Source organism: Peromyscus maniculatus, chromosome 8, assembly GCF_049852395.1.
Source record: "Peromyscus maniculatus bairdii isolate BWxNUB_F1_BW_parent chromosome 8, HU_Pman_BW_mat_3.1, whole genome shotgun sequence".
Taxonomy (NCBI): Eukaryota; Metazoa; Chordata; class Mammalia; order Rodentia; family Cricetidae; genus Peromyscus; species Peromyscus maniculatus.
The window spans coordinates 89,900,923-89,921,635 of record NC_134859.1 but is presented as its reverse complement, the minus strand read 5'-3'; the positions used below and the strand labels follow the sequence as shown (position 1 = coordinate 89,921,635).

The following is a 20,713-nucleotide window of genomic DNA, read 5'->3' as shown; positions in this document are numbered from 1 at the left end:
GGAACCAAACAGCAACCAGGACACCCTACCCCTGGGTCTGGGACATCCCTAAGGCTCATTCAGCTGCCTCCCTGGGTGCCAGAGTGGGCACTGAAGTTGGCCTCCACCCCACCCCTACCCCTCCAGCAGCTGCCAGCTCAGGACCATTAGCCCCCTCCCCTCCCCTCTCCTCCTCCACAGCCCTGAGTGATGGCCCATCTATTATGCATGCTCCTTCCTGCTCCACTCCATTTCTCAACTACCCCCCCCTGCATCACCCCCCCCCCCCCCGCTCCCCTCCTTAAGGGCTTTTAACCAAGTACATTAGGCAGGGCCAGACGCCAGTCTCATCCGTTCCCCTCCTCCCTCTGCCCAGCCGAATTTCCCTCCCACCACTCCCAGCTGCCCAGACTTCTCAGACCTGGGTCTGCCCCTCTCCTGAATCTCCCCACACCTCCTGTTTCTTGCACAGCCCTCTGCGGGCCCTGCTGGCCTGGCTAACTTTCAGCTTCAAGCTCCTGGAGAGCTAAGGCATGCTGAATGAATATTCCATCTGGGTGATTATTATTCACATGATGTTAATTAATTATTAATTGCACTTAATCTCCTTCATTCCTAACCTTCCTCTGGGAGGCAGGGGCCCAGTAGCTTGAAAGGGATAGGGCACAGGTAGAGCTGGCGTTTGCAGATGCATTCTGGGCCTCAGATCATTTTTGCATGGTCCCACCTTCAGCTAGGACAAGAAGAATAAGTCTGGGTGTGCACAATGGGAAACTGAGGCAGGAGTAAACATTACACTGTTCCAAGAAAGTCCACTGAGGGTGGCTTTGGTGGGACTTTAGGAGCATGAATGCCTGACTGGGCGCTTAGCTGCATGGTGCTGCCCTGCCCCCAAGTCCTGTTTTAGACAGAACCACTGATTCTGTTTGAAGGATGACCCCCAAGCTAACTGAAACCTGAGCGTGCCAGTGTACGGGGCAGGGGGTTTCCACAGTGACAGGAGGGGCCTGGAGCTGGAGAGTCCCAGTGTCCCCACTCGTGGGCTCCAGCCCCACCTGATGGCCCGTTGCCGGCATAGGGAGGCTGCAGGAGCTGCAGCCTCAGCGGGTGGTGGCACCGAACCCTGGCTACCTGGCGGACTGCGAGGCCTCCGCCAGCCCCCTGACTCCACCACCCAGCCCCACTCACCGTCCCCCTGGGTGGATCCTGGCGGACCCTGGTGTCCACTTGCGGCTTTCGGACCTCTCCCCCGGAGCTCTCCCTTACCAGCCGGCTGGGCTCTGTGACCTCGGGGCCCTCTGGGCTCTCTGGGCTCCCCATCTGGGCTGAGCTCCTCCAATGCAGAGCTTCGCTGGGACCCAGGGCCCCAAGACCTAAGGAGACAAGGCCATAGCTGCAGGCAGATGCCCTCCATGGGGCAGGAGACTTGGGATGGGGGGCACGCCCCAGCCCCCACACGGTCGCGGCCCTTGGAGCCAGTGAGCATACGGGTGGGAGGATCTGGCTGCCTTGCGGAGGGAAGAGCCCCACGGGGAGGGGGCCGAGAGCTTCATTCTGCCCATCAGTCACGACTGCCCCCCCCCCCAAACCCGCAGAGACCTGCAGAGTCCGCCGGCCAGCTTCAGGGAGATGGTAGCGGTAGGGCCAGCCAGATCCGGACAGGTGGGTGGAAGCGCCTTTCCTCCTCTCCCGCTCCCCTACCCTCCCGCGCTCGGGACCCGCTGTCACCCGGAGCGCTGCAGGAAAATGTGGCTGCAGCAGAAAACCGCCGCAAAAGCCCAGGGCGCGGGGCCGGCCAGGGGCGCGGAGGCAGGGGCCAGGCGGCCAGGGTCACTCACCGGGCGGGGGGAGCAGCGGCAGCAGCAGGAGAGCCGCGATCGCCCAGCGCCGCAGCCGCCTCATGGTTCGCTCATAATCCTCCGGGTCCGGGGGCTGCGGCTGCGAGCGGCGCGGGGAGGGAGGGAGGGAAGGAGGGAGGGAGGAGGGCGGGGGCGGGTAGCGCCGGCGGCGGCGAGCGGAGCGGGCGCACGGGCCGGGCGGGGGTCGCGGGTGGGTGGTGCGGGGCTCAGCGCGCTCTGGCCGCGGCCATCCCGGCGGGGATGCAGGGCCGGGTTAAGAGGCGAGCGGCGAGCACGTGAGCTTTGGTCCCGCCCCCCGCCCCCCAGTCGGGGCCCGGGCCACCGCTGCGGTAGGACAAAAGGGGCACCGCCCCGGGACCCCTCTTCCGGGCACTCCCTCGGCAGGTGCACCCCATCCTGCGACCCCTCCGCAGCCATCCCTTCGCTTAAAGATCTGCAACCCGTAGATTGGCAGGTGGAGGTTGGCAGGGTGAAAAGGGTCGCGGATTCAGTGATGTCCCATCTGGGGAACTGGGTGCGGCGAGTGGCTGATGGTCCTGGCACACCTCTAGGACTTAGCACGCTTGAATGGGGTACCCCAAACCCAACGCCTCTACTGACAGAAGGCTGTGACACTTGGGAAGGTAGGGTATGGTGGCGTAGGGGACAGAGGTCCTGTTGAACACACACGCACCTCAGTGCCTCCTCCGGGACCCCTAGATCACCCATAGCAGGGGTGGTCCCTGCAGCCCTCCCACACACACTGTCTAAATCTGTGTCCTAGGCTGCCACCTCTTGACAAAGAGGTCCCGAGTTCCTCAGGTGAGGGCATCCTTCCCCCTAAACAAAACACAAACTACCCAGGTCGATGATATAAGGCCACATGCTCCATTTGTCTTCCATGGCCAAATCTTATTCAAGGAGCAGAAGTTACCTGGAGCCCTCAGATGTATGTCTCTGGTCAGAATAGGCTGCCCTGTCTGTAAAATACTGGTGACCCACCTTCTCGGCTGTGTCCCCAAGCCTTAGATGACCCGGTTGAACCTTTCAACCCAGTTCTTGGGCTTCTTGGGCAAGGCAGATGCAATGTGAGGGGCTGAGATCTCCAACCTCTCGGAGGGGTCCTAAAAACTCCATACCTGACTGAGATCCCAGGAGTATGTGGGGCATGACACTGGTCCCTGGCTCTGATTAGTAATGCCTGGCCTGGGGACTGAGTAGGTATGGTTGTGTGGCCGCTGCTAGGTCCCATCCTGATCTCCCAAGAGCACAGCATTTTTATACCAATACTTGAGAACCACAGGTCACCAAGGAACAAGAGCCGAGGCAGGGAACCCCTTCCTGGGTCCTCTGCTCCCTCGGGGCCTCTGCTGGGGACTGGGGAGCTGCCTCTAGCTTGTGACAGCACCCCCCCACCCCCAGCTCTATTTTAGGCCCAGGAGAGGTGAGAAGGCGATTTCCCAGGAGGCACTGACATCAATGCTGGGAACGAGGTGACTTCCCCCTCCCCAACCACCTGCCATTCCAGCCCCAGATGCTCAGCAAAGCTGAGCAAATCCTTTCTTCACTCTGGAAACATCCTGAAAACCTCCAGGATGCTTGGGTGAAGGGGCTTCTGGGATGAGGGTCCTTCCCGGCATGGCAAGATTGTGCTCCCCATTTTACAGAACTCTAAGTCCCCCAGCTGCTAATGAGAGGTGTGTGTCACAGGCCAGGGTCCCATTCCTCACTGGTTAAGCCTGTCTCCACCTCTGCCTCTCTGTAGGTTCAGAGGGGACTGGTACATCCGATTCCTAAACTTCTAAGCCACTTGGCATTCCAGACCTCAGCGTGACCATCCACCCCACCACGCTGTGTCGCTGTGTCGGGTAACATGGTACATTGGCAAGCCCTGACGAGGTATGCCATCAGACAGGTTAGGTGGGTCTTTTTCACAGTGGAGGACCGTGAGGCTGGAATCTGGGTCTCTCCACACATCTAGGACCCCATGGGAGTCTGAATCCAAGGTCCAGGACTTGAACCACTGCGGTTTCTGACTGTGATATCTTTGCTTCTGGGGAGACTTTCCTGGCCCTGAGCAACATTTTTTTTTTTCTGGTGGCTCCCTAAGCCAGTTTGGGTTCAATTATATGACTCCTTGACCCCCAGTTCCTGGCTCTGTGTGGACCCAGGTGAATGTCTTGACTGTCCTATGACTACATCTCACTTCCCAAGGCAAGGGTCCGCCACCCATCTTGAACCCTTTCAGCTCCACTACAAGGTGCCTGGCCAGCCAAGCTGGCCTGGCTCTCCTGCCCCCACCCTCCATGGGTCAGGAGTTATTTCTGTCTTCAAACTGGTGGCCCTCCTGTTGGGAACTTCAGAAGAAGAGGGACTGTCTCCCTCATTAGACGGGCTCCTGATAGAAGTGGCCGTCTTCCCTGTGGGTAGGGGATTGCCTGGGCCCCTCTTAGAGTTGCCTATGGCAATCCCTACCCCGACACCACCGCTATGGCCTGCCGCTTCAACTGCTGCCCAGCCACGGGGTCTCCCTGGCTAGTACCTTTTCTATACTTAGGGTTCCATTTCCCTTCATCAGAGGGAGAGCTCTACCCTCCCTCAGGAACCCCACACCAGGGGGCCTGGGCTCCTCCTCCTCGTAGTTCTTTCTGTCCTTAGGCCAATTCTCTCCTCAAGTTTTCCTACTAAAGGGCCAAGCTGGGTGGGTGAAGGGCCCAGATCTTGCTTTGGAAACTTCAGGTATCGGAGGTTGTCCTGGGCGCGTCAGGGACAGGGACTGCTGTTGGTAGAGCTACTCAGGCCTGGTCCCCAGTCTGTCCAGGGGACAGAATGAATGGAGAAGTGGATACAAACAGGCCTTGAGACTTAATTAATTTATTTAAATACTGTGAGTTCAAGGCCAGCGTCACAGGGCTACATAGTGAGACCTTGTCTCAAACAAACAGACAAAAATATTATTGGAGCCAGGCATGGTGACGCCTTTAGTCAGCTGGATCACTACACGCAAGCTCCAGGCCATCCAAAGCGGCATAGTGAGACCCTGTCTTAAACAAAAAGGTCTTGAGGCTCTAGACTGGGTCCCAACCCTGGCTCCCTCATTTATTGCATATCTGACCCTTCGGGCCTCCAGGCCTGGCTCACAGGCTGCAGAGAGGGAGCCACGGTGCTGAACCTCACGCATTTCCAGAGGCCCACGCTCTGCTGAGGTTCCACCAACTGAGCCGGCAATAAAGGTGCGGAGGAGCCAGCTCTTTGGACCCTGTTAAGCACCCATGGTCCAAAGGCTTGCAAGCCTCAGGGATCTCTCTGCGCATACGGCTTGGGTGGCATGATTCTGCGGGTTTGGGGCAAGGAAGTGCTGTGGCTCTTGCTTCATCTCAGACCCAGCCCAGGGCAGATGCTCTTCCCCTTTGAGTAGCTCCCCAAACTTCCCACACCTGCTGTCACTCATTCGAGTGGTCCTCCAGGAAACTCTGCAGCTCCCGGGCCTTGCCCAGGGAAAAGGAAGCTCTACCTGGGTCCCAGGATCCCTGGCACACCGGCCTTTGAGGGACTTGTGGGACACAGAAGTCTGTCTCAAGGGCCCAAGGGCCCCTTCTCTTTCCCATAGAGATCTTCGTGGAGACTGGAGACTTAGCTTCAAGAGGGCCCCTTAGCAGTGTCATCCACTTTATTATTATTATTATTATTATTATTATTATTATTATTATTACTATTATTACATGTTTTATTTTGAGACAGTCTCATCTCAAATCTCCTTGGCTGGCCTCAAACTTGCTATGTAGCTGAGGGTGACCCCGAACCTCCACCTTCTGAAGGCTGGAATTACTGGTGTATACCATCACTCCTGGATTATACAGTGCTGGAGCTGGAACCCATGGTTTGGTGCCTGCTAGGCACACACTCTAAGGACCGAGCTCTGTCCTCAGCTGTTCACCCATGACTTAGACTATAGACAAGGACAAAGGCTGTAGAACAAGAACTATGGGACTAAGCCAGGCTACATGTGTGGAGGGAGAGCACACCACCGGGAGGGAGTTCACGCCAGTCTGCTGAGACAATGTGCCAAGCACCTCACATATGTACAGTTTGATGCTTGCCATTTCCTGGTGGACGGCAACTACCACCACCTTCATTTTTTAAAGCTTATGGAGTTATGAAGCAAGGTTTGGGCTCGAACTTAGGTCTATGTAGCTGCCAAGTTCATAACGGCTCACAGACAGCAACAGCCCAGCATGTGCAAGAGTCTCTAGGAACAACCCCAGGGAACAATAGGAGACAGCCACAGAGGCTGCCCTCCCCCTGGCGAGAAGACTAGGACCTCACAAGGCTGGATAGGGGGTGGAGGAGGGACGGCAGAGATTTAGGAGTGGAGGTGGAGGCAGGTGGGTGAATTAAACAGGCCAGGAAGGTGGAGAGGGTGACGGTGTGGGACTTGAATCTAGCTGGCTACATCGAGTGACAGAGCAACTCAAGAACAAAAGACACCAGGCGGTGGTGGCGCACACCTTTAATCCCAGCACTCGGGAGGCAGAGGCAGGCAGATCTTTGTGAGTTCGAGGCCAGCCTGGTCTACAGAGGGAGATCCAGGACAGGCACCAAAACTACACGGAGAAACCCTGTCTCGAAAAACCAAAAAACAAACAAACAAACAAAGAACAAAAGGCAAAGGGGGGCAGGCCTTGTTTTGAGGGTGGATTCCTAGGTAGGACGGCCAAACGTGAGCTTTGATGAGGTCAAGGTATTTTACCACGGGGAAGGACTCAGAAACCATCTCATCCACACCCCTAGTTTCTTTCTTTCTTTTCTTTTCTTTTCTTTTTTCTTTCTTTCTTTTCTTTTTTTTTTAATTTTTTGAGATAGGATCTCACTGTGTATCTCTGGCTGTCCTGAAACTCACTATGTAGACCAGGCTGGCCTTGAACTTGGAGATCTGCCTGCCTCTGCTTCCCAGGTGCTGGGATTAAAGGCATTCGCCACCACCACCTGACTGGACAGGAGTTTTTTGACAGCAGGTGACAAGTGTCTCTCTACAGGTGACTACTCACTGGACAGCAGAGCTAAAAGTGCCAGACAGGGAAGAGGGCACAAGGCAGGGATACATGTCCCGACCACTCTTGGTCCCAGGCCAGGCTGCAGGAGGTAGCAGCGTTCACACGGCCTCCTTTTGCAGGGACCTACGCAGTTCTCCAGTGACTGTGGACAGTGGTCATCTGGGCCCTACCCTGTCGTGGGTTACTTCAGGGCAGACTGAGACCAACACGCTGCACTCCAGCCTGGCCTCTTTGCTCTAAGTTATTAACAAAGGTATTGACATGCTCTGAATCCGGATTGTAAAACTGAACGGCATTAAAAGGACAAACAGGGTCTCCGAGGAGCTCAGTGTACTCAGTTGCTCTATTTCCAAGATAACAACTCAGGTCCTCACCCACAGCTAGGCCCCCCTTTCTTCCTCCAAAAGGAGACAGAATAGCACCAGACTCCTGGCAGCTTCAACATTTAAAGAGACAAGCACACAGGCAGAGAGGGTGAGAAGGACCACGGAACAAATTGTAATAAAAAACAGTGGCCCAGGAATCGATAGCAAGCCCATTTCTGTCTCCAGATTAATGGCTTGGCTGTCAGAAATGGGAGGAGGTCCTGGGGGAGCGGGGGGGGGGGGGGGGGGGCGGGGGGGGGGGCGGGGGAGGGAGACATACACTTGGCAGGTGAGACACTGACCCTGAACAGCAGTGTTCTTGGTGGGAAGCTCAGCCTAACTGGGGTGCGGGGAAGAGCCGAGAGGGCTCCCCAGAGGGCCTCCAGCCTCATCCTGGGCCGGGGGGGGGGGGGGGGGGGGGGGGGGGGGGGGAAGGTCGGTGCTGGGTTCCGGCTAAGTGCATGGGGGCGCCAAGGCTGGGAGGCACCACAGCCCAAGCCCTCCTCTGCTTCATGTTTCCCCGAGGATCCGCGTGAGCGTGGGGGGGTGGGGGAGGGGACACAAACAGCCATTTCAGAACGCAGGAGAGACCACATGCTTGTGGGAAAGGAGGCTGCCGTGGGGGTGGGCAGCACCAGCTAACCCTTGGCTCTGAAAAGAGGCAAGTGCTCGGTGGGGGTGGGGTGGGGTGGTGGAGGCAGGAAGCTGGGCCACTGCTCCAGCTCCTCTGTGGTCCCTCTCACGCCAACCTTGTCCCTGTGGGCGGCTAGCTGTGGCTGGGCAAGCCTACTGCAGAGTTCTGTCCGGTCTCGTCCGTGGATGGAGGCAGAGGGCATTCCCAGTCCAGACTCCTCCAGGCAAAGACCCGGCAGCCTGGCAGTGCTTTTGCACCACAGAGCTGAGTACCACAGCCGCTTTACCGACCCCCCAAAGGCCTGCGCCCCCTGGCTCTTCCGGGGTGGTCTCGGGCTTTGGTCCTCCTGCTGTCCCAGTGAGCCCTGGTCAGTGGGCAGCACCAGCACAGGTGCCCCCCCCCCCCGACTCTGACCCTGCAGTTAGGAGCTGTCTCCGGGATTCACAGGAGCAGCAGTCTGCCAGCGCCGAGCAGGGGCCGGGCCCAGGAGACCAGACACTTGGAGAGGCTGGGGCCCCCAAAGTTACCGGAGCAATGGGATCCTACACCGGCTGGGCAAGCAAGGGGGAGAGCGATGGGGACTGGGCATCGGCAGGCCCGCCTGCTGTTGGGTACCAGTGGGCTGACAGCAGGCTGGAGACTCGGGGTGCAGCCGGGGAGCTGGTCAGCCTGCTGGCAAAGAGCGCCGAGGGCCGCACACTCAGAATCCTCAGATTCCAGGGGCCATCTTCCCAAAGGCCCGGGAGACTGGATGGTCCAAGACCTTGCTGGTCTCTCTGAGGGCTGCCAGAGAATGGGGTCTGGAAAGGAGAGGCAGTTCTGTGAGTGGCCGAGGACGGGCAGGAGGCTTGGGGTCTTGACTCAGGACATGGAAGAGGAGAGGAGAAACCACGTCTGCGACCATTTGTCTTGGCACCACAGAGACTAGAGGCTCTTGGGACAAAAGATGAGGTGTGTGGCCAGATGGTCCCTGGCTTCTTCTCAGCCCTGCCACCAGGGAACTGAATCTTGTGCTGGTGGCCGGCGAGTGCCAGGTCTAGGTCAGAGCGCGCGCGGGGGGAGGGGGGGGTCATAAGAGCTGGTCAGAAGGTACCTTGGGAGGGGGGCACAAGCAAACCAGCTGGTCCCCCAGACATCTTGCTTCTGGTCCTGGCACCTCACCAAGCCACTGCAGGGTCAGCTGGTGCCTTTGTGCTGTCCACTGTCCCCTTCTGCTCTGGGACACCCGGAGTCTGGCCGCCACTTTCCTTCTTCATCCCAGGAGATGCTGCCCTAAGATGGGATGGCTGGCCAGGGGGTGGACTCTCAAGACAGAGTGGGTCACAATCAGAGCCAGGGACCCTGACAGCCTGTGAGGGTAGACACACATCCTGTAAGAGGAAGGCCTCCCTGACAAGAGAGTCTGCTGGTTTGGGCTGGGGACAGGGGAGTGGCCTGTGGGGGGCACCTCTGCGGGGGGGGGGGGGTGCGTGGAGGGCTTTGTTTGAGTTTGCCACGCCAGGGCAGCCAGGGCTGTGTGCTTCTTCTGGCTCGAAGATCTGTGGTTGGAATTGGTCACAGAATGGATGAGAGGATGCTCCACTTGGTGGCTGTGCCCTTTGGTCGCTGCACAAGGCAGAACAGAGCTCGCTGTCCAAGCTGAATCCAGAGGTGATACAGGCAGGCAGCAGGGGAAGCCCCGGCTCTGGGGGAGAGTGTCTGTCCTTGGCGGACGCAGGGGAGAGCTGGGGTCAGAAGACCCCGAGGTCCTCACATTACAATCCTTTCTGGGGTGGATAACTTCCAGAAAGTGAGAAAGACCTTGCTTGTCACCCATCTTGGAGGGACCCAGGGACCCCGTACACCCATTTTCAGGTAGCCAGGGTTGCCCTTTCCCCGCCACGCCCACGGCCACCTCTTCTGTGACCTGGACAGAGGTCAGTGGAAAGAAAGTTAGAACAGTACAGCCTGGCTCCTGACGCCGCTCACCTCACTCGGGGTTCTGGATGTGACTGGTTCTGCTCATTTGGGGAGTCTGACCCCCAAAAAGTTATGTCCACAAAGCGGTGGCAAAGCCGTGGTGCTGGAAACTCGGAGGATGCTGGCCAGGGGGAGGCGCAGGGCATTCGATAAGGCTGGGGTGGGACCAGCCCAGATGCCAGCGCTTCTGGTGTTAGACATGCCACAGAGGAGACTGGGCAGGCAAGGCTCCTTGGCGAACTGGGCTCCCTCAGAGAGTGTGGGGAGCGACTGCCTCTTAGGGAAGGGGCTCACCCCAGGGAGCAAAGGCCTCCTGGCAGTATTCACAGAACCCCCTTCTCCTGGCCATGGTGCAGGCAGCTGGCCACAGGTTTGGTTCCCCACACTTGAGTTCCCTGGGGAGGGCAGAGGGTGAGGACACGTGGTCACTGCTGGGGCCCTCAAGGAAGAGCTTCTGCTTAGGACCTGGAGCTCAGACTAGGGAGGGGAAGACCCAGATGGCACAGTGGGCAGGCCTGACCTACATCTGATACCACATAGCCCAGGGGATCCGAGAAGCCCCGGAAGAGGCCTCCCTGTGGGTTCTCATCTGTGCTCACCTCACTCGTGTGTCTGACACCACAGGTGACAGTGAGCGGGAGCTGAGGACCCTTGTAAGGAGTTCCTCCACATCTGCAGCCATTGGCCTGCAGGACAGGGAGGCTCTGGAGCAGGAAGGGGCTGTCCTGGCCTCAACTTCTTCCACTTCAAACCTCCCTTCTCTCGTGCTAGCTTGGTCCTCTCATAGCTGCCACTTTTTACTCAGGACTTTCAAACCTCCTCCTCAAAGCCTGGCACAGTGGTTCACATCTGTAATTCCAGCATTGGGGAGGCAGTGCAGGAAGGTCGAGAGTTCGAGGCTAGTCTGGTCTAAAAGATGGGACACTCTCCCAAAGGAAATAAATAAGGCAAATCTCTTCTACAAACTGCTCTCTGGAATTTCAGCCCTGTATTGCAAATAGCATAAAGGGCCTTGCTGTTTGGTGTCCTAGCAAATTCAGCAAGTCCAAAACATTCCCTTTTAAGGACTTTCTAAGTACAACTCAAACTGAAGAAACACACAGAAAAGTTGATAAATTTGACTGCACACAGGTATATACGCAGCAGAAATCACAAGCCCAGTTAAAAGCGAAGCCACCAATTACAAAGATACTCACAAGTTAATAAAATGGGGCTGGGCGCCCTAATGCACAGAGGGCTCCTTACAAATCACAAAGGGAGTGATCAATAGCCCAGGAAAATGAGCAGAGTATGAGCAGGGTTCACACAGAAAGTTCAAAGGAGCAAACAGGAGAATCCGTCTAACACGTTCATTGTAAGAAAAACTAAAGATTAGATCTGTCCCGACAACCGTCCCGACACACACTCCAATATATCAGATTGCCGGGGGCCAACAAGTCTGACAACATACAGCCTTTAGCAAGGGGAAGTGGAAACAGTGGTGTGTGTGTGTGTGTGTGTGTGTGTGTGTGTGTGTGTGTGTGTGAAAAGCCATTTGGCCACACCGATGAAAAGTACGAACGCAGGCACCCTCTGATCCAGCATCGCTGCCTCAGGACTTCATTACACAACGACACATTTCTTTTAAGTGCATTTTTTATTTGCTGCAGCTAATCTGTGTCCATCAGCAAGAAACTGGTTAAACAAAGGACAGCAGATTCAGGCAATGGCATATTCTGCAGCCAAAAAGAGGGTGTGTGTGGGGGGATAAGGACACTTTTTAGTAGCAGTTATAAATTATTGAAGAAGCAGCACACGTTGCAGGCGCCACTTGTCCCACGGTGCAGGAAAGCAGTCGGAGAGGCATGCACTCATGCAGAAGCGGAGGACAGATGCAGAACACACTTTCACTTTAAGCCTTTCAGAATTCTCGAATTTTGAGTGCATATGTATGCTAAATATATACGTATGCTATATATACATCTATGTACACATACATATCTCTATCTATGGAAGGAGAGAGAGGAGAGTCCCACTAAGTAGCCCTCATCTTCCCGCTTCAGGAGTGCTAGGTTACATATACCATGCCTAGCTTAATTATTTTAAAAATGTAAAAATTATCCATGTCTTCCAATAATTCTTATACACACATTGTGGGGTGCTATATACACAGAGAACCCTGCTTTGGGCCAACCCCCCACGAGGCTCCTCACAGTCAAACCCCAAACCCGCATTGCTTCATTAGGCCACCTCCTCGTACAGCTTCTGCAACTCCGCTGTGAACTCGGCCATCCCAGGCCCAGCTCTGCTGCCGCACCTAGGTCTCCCGGTGTCTGGTCCCTTTGGCACCTGCTGGGAAAGGATGAGAGCGTTTGGACTCAGCCTCAGCTCCTGACCTCCGACTCACCCTTCGCCTAAGGCCACTGTGTCCTTCCGCTCTCTCACTGTACTATTTCCTGACCCACAGCTTCCATCTGCCGACGGGCTCTTCTCGGCTTTTCGGGCACTTGTTCTTCCCTTGTTCTGCTGTTGGACTCCATGAACTAACCTTGTGACTCAAGTTAGAAAGAGTCTGAAAAGCCGGGGGGGGCGGGGGGCGCAAAGGTAGGCAGATCTCTGTGAGTTCGAGGCCAGTGTGGTCTACAGAGCAAGTTCCAGGACAGCCAGAGCTACACAGAGAAACCCTGTCTTGGGGAAAAAAAATACACGAAGGAAGGAAGGGAGGGAGGGAGCGAGGGAGGGAGGGAGGGAGGGAGGAAGGAAGGACCTGAAAATATACCAGGCATGTCCTGTAACCCCAAACTTGGGAAGCTGAGAGGCCCCAGGGCAATGAGGTCAGGGCCAGCCTGGGTTACACAGAAAGACTGTGTGTTGTATGTGTGTGTGTGTGTGAGAGAGAGAGAGAGAGAGAGAGAGAGAGAGAGACAGACAGACAGACAGACAGACAGACAGAGACAGGGAGAAAGAGACACATATAGAGAGACTCTGTGGAGAGACAGAGACAGACAGAGATACAGGGACACACACAGAGACAGTATGAATAAAAGAAAGGGCCCTAGAGGATGCCTAATCATCACCTGAGCTGAATTCCCTCTTTTTTTTTTTTTTTTTCAAGACTGGGTGTCTCTGTGTACCCTTGGCTGTCATGGAACTTGCTCTGTAGACCAGGCTGTCCTCAAACACAGAGATCAGCCTGCCTCTGCCTCTCAAGTGCTGGCATCAAAAGTGTGCGCCACCAGCGCCCGGCCTGAATTACTTCTTTACTTGGTCAGTGAAAGTTCAAATTCTCAGGACCTGCAGAGTGGGAAGACTGACAAGCCTGTGCGTCACCATGGTCACACAGTCCAGCAAGTGACCCCCCCACCATGGTCACACAGTCCAACAAGTGACCCCCCCACCATGGTCACACAGTCCAGCAAGTGACCCCCCCCCAAAGCCCTTTGTCAGTCCTCATTTTTAGCCCAACAAGTGTCAAGCTTTGGTGTGAACTGAAATCCCCCGTGAGCTTTTAAGACCTCGTCTTTGGGGTTCTAATACCAGAGAGTCTAAGCATGTGTGTGAGTCCATGACGCAGGGATCAAACCCATGGCTTTGTAGATGGCAGGAAAGTGTCCTCCACTGAGCTACAGCCCCAGTGCTCAGCCCTTGGTTCAGACAATGTCCCACCTTGTAGCTCAGGTTGGCCTTGAACTCGTTATTATTCCCCAGCCTTTGCTGAGGTTCTAGGTGTGCACCGTCATGCCTGACTCTTACCATTGCAGATTCTGATTCTGCAGGTACAGCAAGAGTCCAGAACCTGCGTTTATTAAAGATAACTGGGGGACCTGCTTTGTGTCTGTGTGTGATGTATGTGCACAGAGACACGGAGAGCCCGGGGCGGCCACTGGCTGGCTTACTCCTCCACTCTCCACCCCATCCCCCTGAGGCAGAGTCTACTACTGAACCTGGAAACAAGCTGGCAGTCAGAACACCCAGGCGATTCTCCTGTTTCCACCCCCACAGTGCTGGGGTTCATGTGTGCACAGTCATGCCAGGCTTTTCTTACGGGTGCTGGGGATTCAAACTCAGGTCCTCACGCTTGTCCAGAAAGTGTTCTTACCACTGAGCCATCTCCTCTGCCCCTGGGACCTGCATTTTCAGGGAAACCCAGGGCACTCTGATGATGGTGGTTTTATAAATCTGAATTTCAGAAAACAGCCTATTGCTCTCTGGACACTTAAAGCAAATTCTTCGCGCCAGGTGGTGGTGGCACAAGCCTTTAATCCCAGTGCTCAGGAGGCAGAGGCAGGCGGATCTCTGTGAGTTCGAGGTCAGCCTGGTCTACCGTGTGAGTTCCAGGACAGGCCCCAAAAGCTACACAGAGAAACCCTGTCTCAAAACAAACAAACAAACAAATCAAATCAAATTCTTCAGTAGGGTTAAATAAATAAAGAGTCCTAGTGTGTCTCTTCTCTGGGCTAAGTTCCCAGAAGAGACTTTGCCAATGGAGCAAACAGATGGCCAGTGCCAAATCTGACCAGCAGGCCCCTGAGGGTGGACCTTGGCCTGTAACCATCCGTGGTACTCAGGAATCAGAAGGCCCTATCTGATACAGTGTGAGCTATCTGGGGGTGCTGGAGCCTCTGGGTCCCGGAAAAGAAACTTTAGGAAAGTATTTAGACAGAGGGTGGCAAGGACAAAGCTTCCTGAAATACAGGAAAACCTTCCGTTTGACTCCAGTGCTGAGGAGGAAGAGGCTGAGGCGGGCACAGTGTCTAGACCTGGCGCCTCTGGCCTTAGCTCCGCCTCCCGCCTTAGCTCCTCCCACTTTGTCCCTTGACCCACACCGACTTCTGAAGGTTCTAGTCCGGCAGAACCTAAACGGAAGGTTTAAGCGACAGCAGTGATTTCCATGTCCTTTTATTTATTATAACCACCTTGGTAGGTGGCTTCTAAAAATAATTTTTTTTTTTTTTTTTGAGATAAGAGTCTCATTATGTAGCCCAGGCTGGCCTTGAATTCACTGTGTCTGAGACTGGCCTCAAACACTTGATCCTTTTTACCCCCACCTCCCAAGAACAGGGATTATAAGTATATGCCACCACACCCAGTTGGGGCTGTTGAGAGGAGAGGCCTGGCGAAGGTTCTGGATAGCTAGACCTAGCGGTTCTGGCAGTTTGCCTTAAGTTGCAAGCATTCAAGACACTTCTAGGGCCAGAAATGATTTGTGTGTATTTGGCAAACCCTGCTGACTGAGGTCAATGCCAGGCACACCATTTGGTTATATCAGCCTGTGCTCTGGATGGGGCAGAGTGCAGTCCCATGGGCTCCTGTGGGTAAGAGGAAAGTCTGCGGCCTCAGGAGGGAATTAAGAAATGAGTCTTCTTGGACGTCAAGGAGAAACGAGTACCCACAGCTCCAGCACCCTTCCGACTTCTTTCTGAGTGACATTTTGTCTCTGCTTTTACAGACTTGAGGTTGGTCAGGCTAACGAGCGTTGCTGAGCACATGCTACAGAAGAGCACACGAGAAGAATCATAAGAAACCATAGAGCTGCACCGTCTCCTCTCTGGCCTACGATCCAGGGGCAGACAAGCGAGGCCTCCCCTCCGTCGGCAATGCTACTTGTGACCGCCTACCCTTTCAGCTGCAGCCCCAGAACCGGTTTCCTGTGGCCACCCTGGTTGGGAAGGGGGTGGGGGCTGAAGGACATGTGCTCAGTCTCACTGGAAAGGCAGTGTCCGAATACCCTCCCTGTGTTCTTTCCATGTACAAAGTTGCTCTGCATGGTCTTCAGACTCTGAGGGAGCCTGGGCCCTTTGGGGGAGTGAGCACCATGCAAGCTCCGGGCCATCATTAGCTGCCATCCCTGAGACTGAAGGGCACAGAAAATTCTTATCCCAGGTAAACATGGACTTAGTCCCTTCAGTAAACTATAAAAAAAAATTATAGATTCGCACATACTTTTGACCTAGTACTTTCTGAAGACTCAATAAGCAATATGGCTCCTAAGAGCTTATCAGGTTAATATCACCAATCAGTAGCCGTCCTGTTTTTGACAAGACAGGCCATTATGGAGGACAGAGAGGTCAAGGTGGAGAGAACACTGGGCAGGGCAGGTAGGGATCCCAACTTCGATTCTTATACCACAGTTGGCTAGGAAAATGGCAGTACACCTATCCCTTGTTTTTCCCGACTTCAGTTTTCCCTACTAGGCCAAGGATGGGCTCTCATGTTTTCACCCAGCAAGGCTTCACTGAGTGTAAGGTAAACAAAGCCCAGTGCCACGTCCCACACCTTCAGTCAGGAGGGTACAGTGTCCCTACTGCTATGACCACCCCAGTAATAATTCAACAGTAAGCGTCGGCATATACCCTGGCAGAACGCAGCAGCAATAATGAACCTGCCCGGCTCATAAAAACAGAGTATTAAATGGAGGTAATTCATACAGGATCGTTAACCTCTGACTCATCTCGAGGAGTATCAGATGTTACCTCCCCTAGTCTGGGTGAGTCTTCTGACTGGGAAAGAGCGGCTTCCCAGGAACACCAAGGTGCAGGAACATGTTCTCTGTCAGCTGGGGTCCCATGGGTACCTTTCCCTCCTTCCTGTGGGGACAAGCAGAGAGCAGGGAGGTCTCACTCGCCAGCTCCCACCTTCCTCTTTGAGGAATGGTGCCTTCACTCTGGCCACTGTAAAGGGAAGAATGCAGCCATTAGCTGCCCGTCTGTCCCAGATCAGGCTGCACCACACACCGGAAATTCTCGGAGAGGCATGTCCCTGCCAAAGCTTAAGAGCCCATGCCGGTCCATTTGGCAGAGACGAAGCACTTCCCTCCCCCACCTCCTCAGCCTCTAGCCCTGGGAGACAGAGTCACATTACTGAGGGACAGGCCACAGGGTTGCTCTATAACCCTAGACATGCCCTCCCTCAGTCGGACGCGGGACTTGTGTGGGGTTCTCAGCCTGCCAACCTCCAAGGATGCCATCTCTGTTAGAAAGTTGGCTGATGGGAGTCACCAGGCCCTGGCAGTTTCTAGTAAAAGCAAGGTTGAAGTCCTACAATGTGCCAGATCCTTCCTAGACCTTGGATCCAGGTGCCTCAGAATCCCGAGGGACCTGAGAACATTGTCCAGGCAGAAGTCTCCATGAAGACTTTTGTTTGTGTTGTTTGTTTGTTTGTTTGTTTTGGGGGGAAACAGAGATGACAGAGAATGAAGAAAGTGAGGTGCCAGGGAGATGTCACAGTTGAAACCCCAGCACTGAGGCAGCCAGGCAGGCGGACCACCACATGTCTGAAGCCAGTCAGGGCTAACACTGAGATTCCATAAAGCAAACAAAACCAGGAAAAAGCAGTGTTTGTGATTTTAAGAGCAGGGTGGGTGATAGAAAACCACCGCAGGTGAACGCTGCTTCCGGATAATCAGGGCAAAGGCAAAGGGGGCCGAAGAGACAAACCGGATCAACCAACCATGAGACTCCCCGCTACCAGCTAGGTGTTTGCAGTTTACAGAAGCTCACGGCCATCAGGACCGTTCCATCTCCTCAATAACCAGGAGTGCTGCTGAAGTCAAAGCTGGCAGGCTGGAAGCCAGAACTAACAGCCGCATTTCCCCAGAGAAGCTGGTGACCCGCAGGCCCCGCCCACTGGGGGCCATCCTAACACCCAAGCAAAAGGCGGCCTTTTCTCCTCGGTTACCGGCTCCATTAATTACTTTCAGGGGATAGTTTCTCGTCTCTCTAATTAACTGAGACAGTGATTAAAATCAAGTCCCCCCTAGAATTCCTTGAATTTAGAGCACGAGGAAGTGCCAAGCAACTTTTCTTAGCTCCTGCTTGTTCACGGATAAATGCCACCTAAAGAGCAGCTTTGGGAGATGCATCCAGGGGAGAAAGCTCCCGCTGTCCAAGAGGAGCCGGGAGACAGAGTCCATCAATCTGCCTGTTTGTCAGTTTCAGAGAGTTTGGCATTTCTGAAAACGGTAGGCAGCTGTCAAACTGCCCACCCCAAACTGCTACTGAATCAGAAGGAAAAGGATGCTGAACTTGAGTGCGGAACAGGGAACAGCCCGGAGCTGCGGGAGCCAGAGCTCCCGCATGGGGTCCTGGCTCTCGAGGAGAAGCCGGGGCCTGGCAGCTTTGCACTTGCACTTGGATGGACTTCTGTCGCCCCAGAGATCCAAGGCTTGAGCCCCGGAAACATGAGGGGGTAACGCAAGCTGGACTTGCTTCCTGCCACAGAAAAGTGAGCAGATGCCGCCGCAGAGGGAGCCGTGGGGAAGTGTTTATAGAGGGAGGGATCGCAATTAGACAGGGAAGCTACCACACTGACCTTTCTGTGTTCTTGACTCTGTTCCTGGACGTGTTCCCTAAAGGGGACGGGAAAATAGGTTAGGATGTAAGGGAGCTATGGGGGGGGGGGGGTCGAGGCTCTGGGCCTGTAGGGTGAGTTGCTGCCCTTTGCCCCCTGCTGCTGGGGGGCTGCAGACAGTCTCAGGCTGTGAGCTGGAGTGGACCTGGGCCGAGCCTCCCAGGGCCGCGATGAACAGGAGGCCTCTGCGGATCCCTGCTGGTGGCTCACGCGATGATAGAAGGTGAGCAGAGCGGAGCAAAGCTTTGAGATTCCTCAGGCCCAGGTGGGAACCAGAGCTGCCCTACTGTGAGGAGTGTGACCCCAGTGAAACTCAAGACATCAAGGCCCCACAGAGTGGGCGCTCACGACAGCTTTTATTTTCTAGAAGCTGCTGCCATCCCAGACCACTTTCTAGGACCAGGGCAAAGACATTGGACATTCGCTTCCCAGTGCCTGTTTTGTAAGTCAAAACCAATATTAAAATCAAGGTCAATTTGGGCTGGTATTCAAAACTGAATGGTGGGGCGGGAGCCGGAGGGAAGGCTCAGCTGTTAAGTGTGTGCTAACCACTCTTGCAGACTTGGTTCCCAGAACTCACACCGGGCCACTCACAACTGCCTGGACCTCCAGCTCAGGGCTCTGTGGCCTCCGGCCTCTACAGCACCTGTACTCATGTGCACATACCTACACAGACACATCATTAAAAATTAAAAATAAATCTCAAAGAACATAGGTGGAGGGGGCTGGAGAGACGGCTCAGCAGTTAAGAGTACTGACTGCTCTTCTAGAGGACCCAGGTTCAATTCCCAGCACCCACATGGCAGCTCACAACTGCCTGTAACTCCAAGGTCTGACACCCTCACACAGAGATGCATGCAGGCAAAACACCAATGCATATAAAATAAAAATAATTGAAAAAAAAAAACATAGATGGAAACAAAAAAAGCCAAAGAGCTAGGGAGTACAGATAATATCCAAAACTCATTCCAAAAGACTCCAAAACGATTACATTAAAGCAAAGTAAAATACCATGTATTCTCACAAAAGGATATATATATATATATATATATATATATATTTTTTTTTTGGTCTGTTGTTTCTGAGTTCAAACCCAGGGTTTGGTGTGTGGTAGGCAAGCGCTCTCTTTGAGTAAAACCCTTAGCCCAGCAGGGGAGGATTTCTGACATATTGGGTCTTTGTGCATGAAATCCTAGAGGCTTGATAATCTGTTCATACTGCTTATATCAGGGAGAGTCCTGCGGCTAAGGAACGGGAGTTGGAGGTGGAGACTTTCTCGTATATCTTTTCTAATTTTGAATATAAACCTATTAAACAGAAGCAAGCCACACACACACACACTCAGACTCCTCGAGTGTGGAAAGGGCCGAGTCAGGCTGAGCCCTCCGTTGGTCTGCATGTGGTCTGGGATTGCTAGTTCTGCTCTGGACAACACACGGGTCTGAAGGTTGAATTCTTCCTGAGTTACCCTTGATAAAGACACTGTGACCTTATGTGAGCCTGGGCTCTCTTAGAATTTTTTTTTTTTTTTTTTTTTTTGGTTTTTCGAGACAGGGTTTCTCTGTGTAGCTTTGCGCCTTTCCTGGAGCTCACTTGGTAGCCCAGGCTGGCCTCGAACTCACAGAGATCCGCCTGGCTCTGCCTCCCGAGTGCTGGGATTAAAGGCGTGCGCCACCAACGCCCGGCTCTCTTAGAATTTTTGCTTTTGCTTTTGAAGACAGGGTTTCTCTGTGTAGCCCTGGTTGTCCTGGAACTCTCTTTGTAGACCAGGTTGGCCTCGAACTCACAGAGATCCACTTGCCTCTGCCTCCCAAGTGCTGGGATTAAAGGCGTGCGCCGCCACCGCCGGCTCTCTTAGTATTTTTATTTAATTAGCCATTTAATTTTTTTGCTGCCTACTGAACCTGGGTCCTTGTGCCTGCCAGGCAAGCACTCCATCACTGAGCCACATACGCAGCCGAAGCTTGGGCTCTCTATGGGGGTACCCATGGCTCTACCCCAGAGCAGGAAAAGCCAAAGAAGCATTCGGAAGATGCCAGAGTGGAGCTACAGCGCCCCTCCCCCACCCATGCAGTCTGTAGGCTCATTCCCAGGCCAAGAGCTGTTCCTGGCCAGCAGGGCAGGTGCGTTTGCACGTTTTATCTGGGCCAGGACAACCCGGAGGCAGCCCCTGGCCCAGGCCACAGTGAATGTTTCAGCACTGAACAGGAACCACAGCAGGGAGAAAGAGGGATAGACACGAAGCAGTCATGTGACTGCAGCGCTGCATGGACAGGAAACACCAACCTGGTGGTGGAATGACCAGTTGTCCTCTGGAGCAGGATGACCTACCTTCGCCTTTTGTTCTTGTCTCTCTGTCCAGAGACCCGAAGGACGGCTCTGCGTGTCTCTGGAGAAGACACGGGCTACGGGCAAGGCTTCCACCATCTACCCAGCACAGAACCTTTCCTGTATGGACTCCAGCCTGGCCTGCTAGACCGACCACACCAGCCTTGTCTGCCATCTTGTGGCTAGATGCCACCTCTGCATTTAGTGACAACAGGTAAGGACCTCGGT

The 20,713-nt window shown here is 54.5% G+C and overlaps 2 protein-coding genes and 1 long non-coding RNA gene across 7 annotated transcripts in view; 1 reads left to right on the top strand and 2 right to left on the bottom strand.

The window, feature by feature from the left end:
- Adam11 (ADAM metallopeptidase domain 11) overlaps positions 1-1,945 on the bottom strand; it is an 18,832-nt gene extending 16,887 nt beyond the window's left edge. For 2 of the 4 annotated variants that reach the window (XM_015995298.3, XM_006970582.4), the window contains exons 1-2: positions 1,818-1,945; positions 1,168-1,352 (exon numbers count right to left, since the gene is read on the bottom strand). In XM_015995298.3, coding sequence (XP_015850784.1) covers positions 1,168-1,352; positions 1,818-1,881 — 249 coding nt within the window. In that variant the 5' untranslated portion in view covers positions 1,882-1,945. Of the gene's footprint in view, positions 1-1,167; positions 1,353-1,817 lie in introns of those variants that run through there. The other 2 variants (XM_076543449.1, XM_015995318.3) reach the window with 1 other exon arrangement.
- LOC143267019 (uncharacterized) lies at positions 1,351-20,713 on the top strand. The gene is made up of 4 exons (XR_013041914.1): positions 1,351-1,641; positions 15,258-18,031; positions 18,525-18,599; positions 20,520-20,713. It is a non-coding gene; the product is annotated as an uncharacterized LOC143267019 (long non-coding RNA).
- Positions 9,346-20,713, bottom strand: LOC143267018 (uncharacterized). 2 transcript variants are annotated; one of them, XR_013041913.1, is made up of 3 exons: positions 20,489-20,587; positions 18,119-18,155; positions 9,346-12,157 (listed from the first exon to the last, which is right to left on the bottom strand). XR_013041913.1 is itself a non-coding variant. In XM_076543450.1 (3 exons), exons 1-3 carry the CDS (start codon positions 20,658-20,660, stop codon positions 16,287-16,289), a joined length of 402 nt encoding a protein of 133 aa, XP_076399565.1. In that variant the 5' UTR covers positions 20,661-20,713; the 3' UTR covers positions 14,692-16,286. The 2 variants fall into 2 exon arrangements, 1 of the variants encoding a protein (XP_076399565.1); XM_076543450.1 differs by lacking the exon at positions 9,346-12,157 and adding an exon at positions 14,692-16,479 and having other exon boundaries at positions 20,489-20,713.